At 38.4% G+C, this 16,000-nt stretch overlaps 2 protein-coding genes across 5 annotated transcripts in view; both read right to left on the bottom strand.

Moving 5' to 3' along the window:
• The window catches only part of numb (NUMB endocytic adaptor protein), a 71,210-nt gene extending 61,110 nt beyond the window's left edge, over nt 1-10,100 (bottom strand). For all 4 annotated transcript variants that reach the window (XM_059519435.1, XM_059519437.1, XM_059519436.1 and 1 more), the window contains exon 1: nt 9,919-10,100. The gene's annotated coding sequence lies outside the window, so the exon portion shown is untranslated. The remainder of the gene's footprint in view (nt 1-9,918) is intronic.
• A 4,588-nt stretch (nt 10,101-14,688) lies between these two features.
• The window catches only part of LOC132111821 (polypeptide N-acetylgalactosaminyltransferase 16-like), a 49,202-nt gene continuing 47,890 nt past the window's right edge, over nt 14,689-16,000 (bottom strand). Inside the window, exon 15 of the mRNA XM_059519434.1 lies at nt 14,689-15,716. Within this exon, the coding sequence (XP_059375417.1) occupies nt 15,573-15,716 (144 nt within the window). The 3' untranslated portion in view covers nt 14,689-15,572. The remainder of the gene's footprint in view (nt 15,717-16,000) is intronic.

The following is a 16,000-nucleotide window of genomic DNA, read 5'->3' as shown; positions in this document are numbered from 1 at the left end:
GTGATTTCACATTATAAACTTCAAATGCCATTAAAGTCTGTCTATTTAAATACCCCAAACCCTTCACTGCACAAAAGAAGAGAGTGGACATGTAAGATATTAACAGTCTTACTCCTGGTGACGTGGACCCATGTACAGTATGATGTACAGTAGTAGTCAGAGGCGGGACATCTGCCCCATCAGCCAAAGGTTATGTTGATGATCTTAAAGGAGCTCAAGCAGGTCTGCTCAGAGTAAACAGTTTGTTAAATGTCCTACTGAAACCAGAGCCTCTCCGATGGCTGGACTCATGTTTTATTCAGGCTCTGCCAGTCCAGCAACAAATACATCTGAAACCTGTGACTAAAATCAGACAACCCATCCATCCTGATTGAAACCAGCAACCCATTCTTATGCCTGCACCTAATCCTTCAGATAACAAAAGAGCATTGACCAGATTGAAAACCCTAATATTCTAATTGCACATTGGTGAGATTCACACACACACACACACACACACACACACACACACAGTCAAGTACATGTTTGGGTCATCTTTCACAAAATACATTTAAGGAAAGAGACTAAATATTTTGTACCATTAGGCCTAAAAAAAAAAATTTGTTTGGTTCCGGTTTCCGACCGACCCTGTCAATTTATGTGCGACCCAAATTTATTTTATGAGACTGGGGAAGAACGGTCTTTCACACATCGTTAATTAAATTACAGTTTCCTTTAAATGCTGTTTTACACTTAAGTAATCCGTTAAAAACCATTAAGTATTGCATCAAAACCCTTTAACTAATTCAATTCCTAAAGTGAGCTATAACTTAAGGTTTGGAAATCGTAACATTAAGAGAAACACGGGGGGAGGGGGGAGTCAACAATATATCGCGGAACAGAGAGGGCACTGACAACATGCTTTTGTGGCTCTTGAATGTGTCGAACAGATCGCTGTAAGTTAGATCATGAAGATGTATGTACACTCCGTTTTTCATGTTCAAATCCTCCATGTTAATCTACTATGAGATCGCCTGTCAAACTCCCGCGAAGGCTTTTTGTGTGTGTGTGTGCGTTTTGCGTGTCTATGGCAACAACAGACTTTAAACGGGAATACAGAATCACTGTCGTAAAAGTACCGGTACACACATTTAAAATCAGCGCGCGTGTGTGTGTGTGTGTAAAACTGCCACTGGAGAAAAAAAAAAAATTAAAAAAAAATATAAATCCCTACCGACCAATGACCTCAACTGACAACCAACCGGAACCAAACTTTTTTTTTTTTAGGCCTTAGGAAAAATCATATTGGGGGGGTGGGGGTGGGGTGTATAACTGTCAATTAAATTAATGCAAAACCTTCCAAATGCTCTTAAAATATGCTTGTAATATGCTTAAAATGCAAATATATTTTTTTCCCAAATTCTATTTTTCCCAATTAAAATTTTCTTCTATTTCACAGGTCAATTTTAGCTTTCGAAAAGCATGTCTAATGCATTTAAACAATGAACCTTAATTTATTAAACGTTTAATCAAAAATAAATTTTTAGAGCCTAATGAAATTCTTTTTATTTTTCCTAAATGTATACATTTTTTTCCTTTTAATATTTCTGGATTCCAGCTACAGGTTCACAAAGTCATGTTTGGTGTAAGACAGTGGTTCCCAATCCTGGTCCTGGAGAACCCCAGCACTGCACGCTTTCGCGGTTTCTCTCATTTGAGGTCTTGGAGTCTTCACTGATGAGCTGATGAGTTGAATCAGGTGTGTTTGAATAGGGAGACATCTCAAATGTGCAGTGTTGGGGGGTTCTCCAGGACCAGGATTGGGAACCACTGGTGTAAGCAATAAGCGTTTGTAAAAGCTTCATTCAAACACAACCGAAGCAGATAAGAAATGCTGCTATAAGAAGAACAGGTATATTGAAAGAACAGGTAACAGGAGCCTGTGTGACTCATAGCACACTAGTTCAAACCAGAGAGAGAATTTCATCACACCCCGTCCAACCAGTCTGACCACTCAAGGAGGCCCGATGAGGCCTGTGGTATTCACCATTCTCCTTCTGGGTGACTGCGGCGCGCCTGAGTGACACCTGAAGCCACCAATCTGGCCATCTCTCTCCCTCCAGGCCCACAACTTCTGAACAAACTCAAAGAACTCATTGTCTGTCGTCCAAGACAATGGAGACTGTATTGCATGAGAAGCCAGTGAGAGATCGCCGTTCCATGGACAAATGTGTCCAGTGGAGCAAAAGAAGTCCAAATAATGGAAAATTACCCAGCGGCACAGACCGTAGAGTTTAGATTGCTTTGAAGCAATGCGCTCATTAAAAAGCGTGCGAGCCGGGACCTCTGCTGCTGAATGAAGCTCTAATCAGTCTGAGTGGCGTCTCAGGGACTGCAGCCTGACACTGATCACTAACCGAGGACAGGTGTGTCCAGTTGACTGAAGAATGCAGGAAGCTCACAAGGCCTCGACCAGGTCCCATGCACCCTTTTCTACCAGCAGAGTGCCTGCTGTTTCTAGTCACTGTCACCCTTTCAATGGAAAGGGTGTGAGAGAAGCACGCAGACATGGACTGTACGATGTGACTCATCTTACAGGCCTGGATCTGATAAAGGCCTGAACGGCTGAAGGCAGTCCACTGATGCAAGGCAGAGGAAACACACTCCTCTCCAGACTGCCGTCCCCTCGTCCTCCTCCTCCTCCTAAGGAAAGGAATGCACATTCTTCCCACGTTACTCTCGTCTTATCTGAGGAAGGGAGGGAGGGAGAGAGAGAGCGAGCTCTTGGAAATCACAGTATGTGCTTGTGTGTGTGTTCACATTTGAGTCATCAGTGTTGAAACAAACATCTACATCAGCAATCTTCAGCCAACAACGCAGAGCTGCATTTTTACAATATAGCCTAGAATAAAAATAAAAAAATCCATGTTTTGCAATAATTGTGACTAAACTGAGATCGACTAAAGGAAGCTCAAACGATGCATGACAAAACCTGTAAATAGAAACGCTCTGCCGGTAAACAAACCACAGGAAACATCCAGACTTCACCTCAGTTGCAAAAGCAATAACGACAACAGCAATGCTAGCGAAAGCAGCACAGCGCAACAGGCCTTGTGTTACACAACCCATCCTGCGACAGGCAGTGTTGAGATTTCTAGCGAACCGTGATGCAGCAAACAGAACAGATTTCATGACAGCGAGGAGCCTTCAGTAAGCTCTCTGGCTTCCGCCACGATCAAGCCTGCTTCCGAGCGCACCTGGCTGAGGAGGAGCCCCTGGATTCCCTGCATGCATCCGTGCTCTCGTACCCCGTCACTGCTGATGTTTCCAGGAAAGCAGCGTCAAAGCTGCGAGCCACAGGACATTACGTGTGCAGGTTATAGAGAAGATATCACAGTGTGCCACAGGTTGCAGATTAGCACGCGGCTGTTCTTGAGCGTGAGGCTGATGTTAATCATGCAGAGAACAAAACGGCAGAGCCTGCTTTAACACTGCTGATTAACACTCTTATGGTGATAATTAGCTTCACTATCAAGAAGCTTACAGCACCGAATCTTCCCTTTCACATTTGACACTTTCACAAAGATCTCTTACATAAGAACTCCATATGAAAAGGCACAGTTCACCCCAAAAAATGAAACGTCCTTTCTCTGCAGAGCACAAAGGAGATGTTTAGTAGAATGTTCAGGTTGCTCTTTTCCACACAACAAAACAAGGACAAAAAAGCTCCATAAAAGTAGGACTGGGTTATATAATCAAACACTGGTTCAGGTGGAGCAGCATTTACTACACAGAGCCGTAGTCTAACGACAACTAACACAAAATCGTTTTTCAAAATCGACAAAGAATCGCCTGCGATTTTAACATCGATTTTGTATAGATTGTCAGTGAATTACGGCTCGGTGTAGTAAATGCCAACCAGTGTTGCCAAGTCTGAGGTTGTTTTTCATGTCCGCAGGTCGAAGTGACCCCAATACAAATAACGTGATATTTAGCCCCTAAAATGAGAATTTTTACCAAGGCAACCCTGCTAAATAACTTATATTTTAACCCCGGGAAGCAATCTTTATCGGGGAACCACCTCGAAGCGCGATTGGGCTAGTTTTGAGAAGCAACTGGGCAAGATTTGTTGTGAAAACCTGGCTACCCTGATCCGAACGCACGTGCTGGAGATATACTTCTAATTACAGGAGCATCTTTACTGGTGAGATGTGTATGAAAATCGCATTCGATTTTTTGCACAGCCCTAGTGTATATATATATATATTAGTTGATATGCGTGTAAATTCACTCACAAATGTAAGAAAAAGTTTGTACATTGCTCATAATATAATAGATTGTGGAGTAGAGGCTGACACGATCACAACTTAAAAAGGTCCAATCTAAAGTTTAACATTAAATTTCAATTGTAAATGTAGAGAATTGTCTTCTGTGCCGCCTTAGACAGACTGAGGTTCATCCCACAGACTCACAAAATCCTGTGGGAAATACTGTGAAAGCATCTGCAGACGTCTGATGTCAAGAGCTCAATGTAAAACAACAGCACTGCTGAAGTTTCAGACTTCAGGTACAGTTTCAGCAACATGAATTGGTTAGTAATGACATCAGCAATGACCAGCTTCGCAGGAATGTCTCAATGTCAGTTTCTTCAGTGTGCGAGCGGATTGTTCTTCCTCTTGCGACATGCTGATGGGTGAGGCTACAGGCAGATTTCAACACGCTATTAAAGTCAAGAGCTCTCATTAACACCAGCACCGTTCCTGTAAAATGAGTGCAGATAGTCTGCATAATACCTAAAGATACAAATGTCTCTGTTAGCAAGGCATTAATGATGCTTAAGACTTAATTATGATTAGCATTATTCTGCATGCTGATAAGTCTGATGAAGGTTCATTTCAAGGCTACATCATGGGTCCTTTCGAATGTCTTTCAAAGTCATGCATTGAAGGGAAAAACGCCAACCAGAGGCCTAAAACAGCCTGATGAATCTTCTAAGTTATAGATAAATCACTGTTGGTAGCCTATTCCTTTTCCACCAAGACTGTGTCGAGCCCTTAAACCTGCAGGTCCTGAACGAGGACATCAGTGGCCGGTGGGCATGACAGTCTTCTCACCATCTAGAGCTTTTCAGACAACAACATCAACTCCAGCTAGATGAGTTCTGACATAATTATGATGATCATTACATCAACATAATATTGTGTGCTAATTAAACTGAAATTTCTGATTTCTTTTATAAGTTGTAACTTCATGATACTCTTGGGCAGTGGAGTCAAAGTTCCCATCATGCTTTGCACAGGAGTGGATCATGAGAATGAGCAGAATAAGTAACATTTAGTATGTGTAATGCTTGCTATTAGTTTGAAATGAAACCGATTGAGAGCCACCACTCATAAAATTCACAACAATTTTGGAGTAAATAAACTTTTTTTTCTTTTCTTTTTTTTTAAGCAAAGACATTGGTTTTTAGTGGATATGTATAGTATTTATAAGTCGACATTAAATGAAAATCATTGATAATCTTATCATAAAGGTTTTATCCATGCGTCATTGTTTTGGACCTGGACATTTTTTATCAAAATTTAATAACTGGATCTTCCTGTAAAATGGCTTCTCCAATCAATGTGCACAACATTAATGTTCAAACTGGCCAGGTGTAATTGTCTGTTAAAGTGCAAGAAGTTGTGAGATAGAACTCTATTCGGGGTTCACACAGCGCAAGAGTACTGAATTCAGTTCTCTTGCGCGTCTTCTTGCGCTTAAATGCTATAAAATCAATTGAATGTTTCAACTTATGTGCCGGCAACTGAACAGAGAGTATTTCAGGCCGGCCCCGGGCCATCATGCAGTATTTATCATCAAGACTTGAATCAAATAGTAATCTTAAACTCCGCCCCTTTCTTTCAATCAACTGCACAATCTCATTCACATCTTCCTCATCCAATCAACAACCAATGGTTTAAACCAATTTTTTAAACCAATCACAATACGGTAGAAATCATCTGTCACTACATCTGTTCCATCCTGATTTTAATAACTTCTGACTTGCATCAAATAGACGGAGTTAAATAAATTACTTAAAAAGTTGAAGTGATCTGGTTCTGGAGGAGATTCGCAGATCCCCGAGCAAACACCAGCACCGTTTTGCTTAAAAAAAGAGGTATGGCAGGATTCCCAGATAACATTTCAGAAATGTGCTGTCATTGAAAGTGATGTCAGCACTAAGTGAGAAAACTGGACCTATACCAGGCCAAAGTCCATGTGCAGAAACAGCAGTAATAACTCACGTCACATCCATTCGACCCGCGCCGTGACCTCTCTTTACACGAGGCTATACAACAGAGAATCTGAGAATGGACGTAGACCTGATCATCCACAACAGAAAGGAGAGCGATCTACAGCCTTCTTCAAAAAAACAACGTAACATTTTCACAACTGCATAAATGAGTCATTTTATTAGGGTTACACATGCAAAACTGTACAACCTTGAGCACAATCATATCAAACATAACCCGATCAGAGTACAGAGTTTCGGATGTGATAATGATTAACCGCTGAGCAGCCCAGGACTGATGGAACCAAAGCTAATAAACAGATAAGATCAGATTTCTATCTTGACAGCGTAACCTGTATAAGGAAATGACCAATGACTTAATCCCACAAAAACCCTTCTTAAGTGTGTCGTTTGACAGCAACTCTCATTCAGATGACTCAACTGCATGCACTCATTTCTGAATAAAGCCAAACCCTCATAACCAGTCTCGGTTACAACAAAACCTGCTCGTTTTCAATGGAAATCCAACACTGGCTGGTTGGTATTCGTGTAGATCCATCTAGGAATTTGAACTATGGCAGAACTAATGTGGCAGCAAGTCATTAAGCCTTGTGTAATTAGCACATTAAGTGCACAATCAAAGTTTAAATATAAGCAGAAGGCAGCAGAGACCAGGACTAAGACCACAGGTCATGACCTCTAAAGACTACTGTATCATATTTAATAGAGCCCGACCGATATATCGGCCGGCCGATATTATCGGCCGATATAAGCTAATTGCATTTAAATCGGCATCGGCATTTATAACGGCCGATGAAACATGAGAAAGAGTCTCATGCTTCACTTATGTTATGAGTGTTGCATAGTGTGCCCACCAGAGGGAGCTCTGCAGCTCCAGAGTTAACAACAGCGCCAGAAGTCCACTACAGAAGAAAGCGATCAACTGTTTTGACGGTGAGTCTGTCGTTCGTCATGTGAAATGATTGTAGATTTAGTTCATACCCTGTATATAAAAACTGTGTGGTAGTTCTAGCTAACGGTCCTATCATTATTACTTCTAAATATTCTGTAACATCACTTACAGCCGCTAATGCATTGCTATATTAGATTAGCCACAAAGCTAATACCATGTTTATCAGTGGAAGAGCGCGAACGTTAATAGGAGGTCAAACTATAACGTTAGCGTTTAACTTATTCTATTGCGGTGTGTTTCCCACATAATGACCGCGTAATTGGGCCTTTCACACAGGACGCGGTATGCACGGCGCTTGCCGCTGGGTTCAGCGTTGCCCTTCAGATACAACGCGATTTGCGCTGCGCTATGTCATAGGCGAAGTTTTAAAAACGTTTAGCGGGAGCTCTTTCATAGTCTGTTCCTCCTCCTTTCGGTCAGCAGCAAACATGTATCTGTCCCGTTGTAAGAAGCGAGCGATAGCGCTAGTCCTGCTGATGAGAATTAAGAGAGAAGCAAGGAAGAAGAGGCTACCCTCAGGTCCAGAGAACAATTTGGTGAATTCAGGCTGGTTACGTTACTCTAACGCTAATAGCTTCCTTTTTAGCAGGCCCCTTAAATGCTTGCTATTAACTTGTTTGAAGGTGGTTCTTCTCAAAATTGACAGCAGTGTGTTCATGACACTAACGTTAACCATTCAACTTCGAATTGATTCCGTAATCTTCCGGTAATAGTAGGCAAGACGATGTTTTGATTCAGACTGCACAAAGAGAAGAGGAGAAGATATACGGGTCTGTTGTGAATGTGTCTGTGAGAGCAAATATAGTGTAGTTACAGTAACTACAGTAGGTGCGTCAGAAATGATTAAACCAGAGGGGACATGTAAATAAATGTGAGCTGAACGAGCGCTTTTTTTTTTTTTTTTTACATATTGTTTCAAAGCAGCTTTAACAGACATAACAGGAAAATGTTGAAATAATATTGTTAAATATAAGTAGGTAATACCTATTGCTTGACAAATAAAAAAATATATATATATTTCTCATTTTTGCCTATGTAGGAGATCCCAGTTTATTATTATTATAATTCTAATGATGACATGAGTAATAATACATGGTGATATTATTAATACACATGCTTATTCTTTCTCTGTCTCTCTTTCTGCCTACAGATGGCTGAAAAAGGTGAATGCTGTAGCAGCAAAGTGTGGGACTACTTCTGCAAATACTTTAACTTTAGTATTATAATTTATTTACAGTAAACACACAGACTGTTAAAACCAGCTTCAACTGGAAGAAAGTAAAAGTGTTAAATGTTTAAAACCAGACTGTTTTTTGATCATTAAAAAATATATACTTTTGATGTGCAATTGTTTAGTCATTGAGACTGTAATCTAAGGCTTTTTTTTTAACATAATCCCTTCTGAAAAATGGTTTATACAGCCCACATACATAGAACAGGCAGATATTGTGCTATTGAATGTTGTGTAAGTGCAGTTTATAGGAAATGGGTCTAATATCCAGATTATTTTTAAAATCAAAATATCGGCTTATAAATCGGCTCTTTTCGAGTTATTATCGGCATCGGCCCCCAAAAATCCATATCGGTCGGGCTCTAATATTTAATACACATATATGGCCTCTTAATGATCCAAACTTCTACTACATGCCATCTGTCGACAGACATTTTTTTTTTTTTTGGTAAAAGGTCTTTTTGTATAATTGTATGAACGTCCCCCTTCAGCTCAGCTTCACGTGTCTTTTTGCTGTCAAATCTTAATGGATGTTTATAAAATAAAGGCAATAACTTTGATATTGTGAGTATTATTTCAAGAACACTTCAGCTTTACTTGATTCTCCAGACATCTTTTTTTTTTTTTTTTTAAATCGGTGAGTCTCAAATCTTCTTTAATATTTTGGCTAAAGATTGAATAAAAAGTGTGATTCTTCTGAAAGGTATGTCCCAGGCTGACCTGTGATGCTGCTAGGAGTTAGAAGTGACTCCCAGACTAATTTGTTGTTGTGTAGACCAGGATATAATCATGACTCTCACACCAAACCATCATTCTGGAGTGTGACAGATACACACACGGCTGTCTGTGATGGAGAAGCAAACCGAGGATCACAGAGTCATAAAAAGAGGTTAGGTTCCTGACTTATGTCACCCTAAGCTCCAGCAGCACCAACCAACGATATATTTAGAGTAAATTACAGTTCTGTACGTGTCAACAGCAGCTAATGAACTCCTAACAGAAAGATCTCCCTGTGCTCATGTGTTGATAATAACACAGTAAGTTACCTGAGAGTGTAATAGAGGAGTCAGTGTTGTGAATCAGCGGCAGGTGAGCTGCTAACCGGCTAGCTGAGCTAGCAACTCTTCAACAAACTGCCCGACCCAACAAACCGGTTAACCCAAGCTTAACCCTCCACACGAAACACACAAAACAGCCGGGAAACCGTGTTCTTCGTACGAAACACTAGTTTGAGTTATTTTATCTCGCTAGTGGCCGGTTTTAGCAGCTGACTTAGCCGGATGCTACGTTATGAAGTCAAAGTCAAACAGTCAGTTAGCTCGTTAGCTGGCTAACAGCAACATCTTCAGCCGTCGTTTTAATTATCATCATCATCATCATCATCAGTATTATTACTGTAACATCCTCACACTCCTCACAAAGTCTCCGTTCAGACAGAAAGGTAAAGGTGCGTCGACTCACCTGTTCAGCGGCGGGTAGATGAGCTGCTCGTATCCACAGATGATCAGAGGGATTCGGAGATTTACACGAGCAGGAAAATGAAATATTGTATTCCTCAAGATATGGATGGATCCCACTGTAACTCTTCACCTGTGAGAGACCGTTGGGTTCAGGCAGCCGTCAGCCGCTGATCTGCGCTGCTGGGCGGGTCACAGTCTGACACGAGCGCTCATTAATTATTCATAACATAAACAATCCGCCTGGGCGGAGCATCCACAGCCCCGCCCAATTATATATGTGCATATACTGTATACTGTATGTATATATATATATATATATATATATATATATATATATATATATATATATATATATATATATTTATATATGTATGTATGTATATATGTATATGTATATATGTATATATATATGTATATATGTATATATGTATATATATATATATATATATGGCTGCAACTTAAAGAGACTGTGAATGTAAAAGAAGGACAAATTACATTAAGTAGAAATAAGGCAAAATAAAAAAGTAATTAAAGTGAGCTATATTTAAAAATATGTATAATTGTATAATTGTGGAAAAAATAACCTTGTAGAAACCTATGGTGACAATTTCTACAACCTTAATGAACAGGAGTGAATATGAAATCACAAATGCATTGAATTACTTGACTTTTTTGTTGATTTACAAGTAAAAATAAAACTAACATCTTTCAATATCAAATGTTTTATTTGTTTTAAAACATTTATTGTATTTTAACAATAATTTGTGATGGCCAATAACTGGCTGGATGACATAAATCTATCTCTTCTCGCTTTTTTTTCACAGTGTTCACGGTTAAGCTCCAGTCCAGAATATCATGTTTCAAATCAAGCATCCAAACATCAGAATTTGCAGGAGATCCGATGGATAAAAGCTAAACACCTCGGTCTCCTGCATGGCATAGAAAATGAATATATAATCTGAACTGAAGATGAGTCCGTTTGTCATCTGCTTCCAATATCAGCCAGATAATAACAATGCAAAGATTTGCACATACTTCTACAGTCACACACACATCCCTGTGACTGTACAACAGCAAATCAACTCGACTTCCAGGAAGACCAGCACAACCTATCAAGTCAAGGTTTGTCATTGAAAGAAAAGAAGATGTGGCAGAATAACATGTTCTTCAGAATTAGCCTGGTCTTCACGGCGCAGAGCTCAGGAATGCATGGAATGCACACACATCTCTCTAAAGCTGTTGAGCCTGTCGTGCTCATGAAGACGAGGCCCGTCTATCTCACCTGTCTCTCACCCGCTGCCCTCACTATGTGACTGAGCTCATTCACTGCCTTTAGTCATCTATGACAAGAGAAGGTGTGAGGAACACAGCGCTAATGTGTCTGTACATGTAAATATGTATCAGTGAGCAGCTGGTGAGGCACATGTGATCCATCGGTCACAATGCCCTGGTGCTGACCTTAAACTATCAACATCTGATGCTGACCGACTGGAAGAACTGTAGGGAGGGACACAGCTGGTAAAACACTGACTGGAATATATGACATAGACATCAGTTGAGTCATTGTGTGTGTGTGTGTGTGTGTGTGTGTGTGTATGTGTGTGTGTGTGTGTGTGTGTGTGTGTGTGTGTGTGTGTGTGTGTGTGTGTGTGTGTGTGTGTGTGTGTGTGTGTGTGTGTGTGTGTGTGTGTGTGTGTGTGATGTTATGTTATGTTATTGGTAGGTTATTATAAAAACTATTTCCTTGAACATATTTGTGAATATATTAGCTGACTGTACTTAGTGAAAGTGTCCATGCAAGTATTAAACACGTGCTTTCCTTTTCTATTTTCAGGGCAGGTTCCTAAAATGTTTGTAATCTATTCTATAAATGTCTTTTTTTGTATTATTATTATTATTTCCAACATTGTACATGTAATAATACAATATAAACAAATATTTCACACTCACATATAATACTCATTATGTATTACTTAAAAGAAAGGAAAAAAAATAAAACAAAATAGAAACAGAAAGAGGTATAGCCTACTTGTTTTATCAAAATACAGAGGAGGAGTTTAAATCTTTGTAGATGTCCATAGTTCTGGTTGCTTTTCGGTTGGAAAGTCCTTGCAATGTTTCAAAGTAAATCTTCATGTCAGCCTTAAAATGGAAGATGTTGGGTATCCTTTCAGACCATTTACATTTGTGTATATAGAACTTACCAAGTAATATAATAAGATTTAACATAAAAATGTAACTCTTTTCTATATCCTTTTTGTCATAATAAAAAATAACATCTCTTTTCTCTATGTGAATTTTAAATCCACTTAACCTATTAAATAAAAATTCCACATCAATCCAAAAGAATTTAACATAGATACATTCAAAGAAAAGATGCAAAATAGTTTCAGTATCCTTTTTGCAAAATGCACAAGATTCAGGAAGGTCATTTTTATATCTTTTTAGGAACTGGTTTGTTGGATATATTTTATGTATAATTTTAAAGTATATTTCATAAACTTTATTATTGATACAATATTTGTTATTATAAGTCCAAATCAATCTCCAATTAATATTTTCAAAATGGTCATTCCAAAAGTATTTATTTCGAGGTGTTTCAGGGCAATGAATTAGGCATCTGAAAAATGTATTATTACATTTCCTATCTTTAATATCAACACCATTTAGCAAAACCTGTTTTTTAAACATTGATTGCCTAAAAGGTTCACTACTACCTCGCAAAAGTCTTAAAAAACCTGCTGGTATTGCATCAAAAACAATGCTATATTCTCGTGGAGATATTGGAATCCCAAATGTCTTTAAAAATTCAGTATATGTAAATAAGTAGCCCTCTTTATTTATCAGTTGTGAGACCATTAGAATATCATTTTTAACCCAATTGTCATAGAAGATTGATTTATTCTTATATTTAACTGTTTTATTATTCCAAATTAACTGTTTGTGGGGGGAAAAGTTGTGTTTGTATATAAGAAGCCAACATAAAAGAGCCTGTCTATGAAAATTGGATAGCTGTATTGGGAGCTTGTTAACCTCAAAGTCACATTTTAAAAGGAACTCTATACCACCAACTTTTTCAAAAATAAGATTAGGAATTATGTACCATAGTTTGTCTGTATTCTTAATATAATTTTTTATCCAATTCAACTTGAAAATTGTATTAGAAGTACCAAAATCAAGCACATTCAAACCTCCTTGATTATAAGAATTACATAAAATATTTTTATTTAAATAGTGTGACTTGTTTTTCCATATGAAGTTAAATAAAGTGGAATCAATTTTTTTTTTAAAAGATTTTGGTACATCTAATACTTTTGCAGGATAGACTAAACGAGACAACCCCTCAGTTTTGGACAAAAGAACTCTACCTTTGAGTGATAAATCCCTCATGAGCCACATATCAAATTTCTTTTTAATTTTTCCCATAAGGGGTTGGAAATTGGATTGCACTCTGTCCGATTGATTTTTACATATATTGATACCAAGATATGTAACTTGCTCCCTAATTGGAATACCTTCAAATTCGGTTAAATGAGTATCATTCTCTTTAAGTGGAAAAAGAGTACATTTTTTTACATTTAAAGATAAACCTGAAGCTTTGGAAAAGATATTGAGACAATATATAACCTTTTTTACCTGTGATATATCTTTTTAAAAAAAAGCTGTATCATCAGCAAGCTGACAGCATTTAATTTCTTTTTCCATAATTTTGATGCCTTGAAAAGAATCATTATGTATATATAGAGCCATTGTTTGCATGACCAGAAGAAATAGGAACGGAGCCGCTGGATCTCCTTGTTTTATACCCCGGGAGATGCTAAATCTACGAGTGGTTCCCCAAAGAAGTTTAACTGAGCTATTGCAGTCACTATATAAAGTTTGTATTGCCCTTTTAAAATATTGACCAAAACCAAAAAAATCTAGTACATCAAATAAAAAATCATGTTTCACAGTATCAAAGGCTTTGTATATATCTATAAATAGAATATAACTATTATCAGTTATGTAATCCTTATAATCAATTAAATCTAAGATTAATCGAATATTATCTATTCTATAAATGTCTGGTCGTGAAACTTGAATCTGTTGACGTCACGCCGAGGGTGATGACGTGTGCTGTGTGTTTGTGATGAAGGCCTGACCTCTGCTGGTCACTCAGTGCATTACAGCAGACTGACGTCAATGATGCAGGACGCAGTTTATATCCTCATGACATTTTACAACACTTTCACTACTGCCTTGTTCACATTAACGCTTTTATTATTAAATAAATATATTAAATATGATTAAATCTGCCGTTTTTCAACATAAACAGAACACATAGGCTTTTTTCAATTAGTGGTTATTTTTTTCCACAAAAATCTCTTTTACTGCAAATCCTTGTAACTGAACTGCATACCTACTTTACATGCAAATCAGTCAAACCTTCTTATATAAAACTGAAAGCTGCCACAAAGACAGTTTGTGATCCAGCGCTTTGTTGCGATTGAAAAGACATGTTTTTGTAAAGTGTTTTTAAAATTGAAATAATTGTAGAAAATCAACTAAGCAAGTTTAATAAATAAAATGAATATATGCACAAATTTTAGTTGTGTTTATAAGCCTTTCATAAGTTTGTACTATTTTCTGTTTATTCTGATGTGTAAAATAAATTAGATTTTTCCAGTCTAATGTTTTAAACGTCTCACAGTCTGCAGTTACGGTGAAATGATTCTTTGTGACTCTTTTACTGTGCCATTCAAAGCAAACAAACTAGAAATTTCTTGGATTGTTTATTTTTTTTGGTCTTAATCTTTATTTTTCAAACAATGTAACTGCTTTCTAGCGCATGTTCAAAATGAAAAATGGTTTCGCTTCAAGTAAATACAAAGTTCCAAAGCAAACCAATAAGACAGAGGAAAAACAGTCTTTGGGCTTGACATGCTCGCAGATGCCTTTTCATTGTGCTGATGTACATTATGCAGAATAACAGCGCTTTACACCACATTTAATGTGACATCACAATGCTTTTTTGATAAAACATTGGGTTATTTTATTGTTCAGTGGATCTTTCTGCTTACTGCTCTTCTCCATCATCTTCAAGTAAGCCGGCACTTGAGTCTACTGCTAATCTCTGATTTCTTTCCACAGTATATGGGGATTCATCTCAAGGCATTGCACTTCATCCCAGTTAATACTGAACAAATCAACCGTAAACCTTCCACAGTGATAGAATGAAAGAGCTCAGACCTTCATGAGAACAGCTACTGAAGCCTACGCTGCACACACCACAGTCTCAGAGGGAATATACAGCTTATGGCTCTGAAAGCTAGTTAAAGGCGTTTATATACATATCTTTTTTTTCTGGCATTTGAGTCCTTTACACAACACTCAGAAAGATAACCCAAGATATCACAAAGTACTCCTGTCGACTGACAAAAGCATGCCGTGTGAACTTCATGGACATGTCCGAAATGTTGCTTCTCCCTCTCCAGCTGTTCCATGCTAAAGATATGAGGTCAGATGTTTTGGATGGGGTCGTGTTCGATTGGTTTGAGAGCAGCACCTTCAACTAAAACACTGTGCAAATGTTTTCCTTTGGCTCCTACAGCACCTCGAGCGCAGCGACCTGACTAAACTCCTCCCCTTTCCCCGCCCTCCCTGCAGCCGTCAGAGTCAGGTGACCAGCTGCGGCTCCCAGGATTGGCTGGACACCTGTGGACGGCACTGTGTGACCAGCGGCGGGCCTGAAGGAGGCTGGCTGTCCAGACACAAGCCGCTGATCATGTGCTGCAGCGCTGGACCTCTGGGCTTCCATTTCTACAGAGACGGAGGGAAACAAAGAGTTAATTCCATTTATAGTGAAGCAGTTCTACATTCGTACACTGAAGACAAACATCCCACAAATAAAGCACAGAATAGTGCATGAGAATCGCTCTTCTTCCTCTTCATGAAATTATCAGTGAAAACAAACTATAAATGATGTTTCATTTTCATCAAGCCTGCATTTATTTGATCAAAAATACAGAAAAAAATATAAATATTTTATAAAAAGTTTTAAAATATAAGTATTTTGTAATAACAATATACACTACTGGTCAGTA

Source organism: Carassius carassius, chromosome 31 (genome assembly GCF_963082965.1).
Source record: "Carassius carassius chromosome 31, fCarCar2.1, whole genome shotgun sequence".
Taxonomy (NCBI): Eukaryota; Metazoa; Chordata; class Actinopteri; order Cypriniformes; family Cyprinidae; genus Carassius; species Carassius carassius.
Note: the sequence above shows the minus strand (reverse complement) of the source record. Positions and strands in the feature narration are given on the sequence as shown.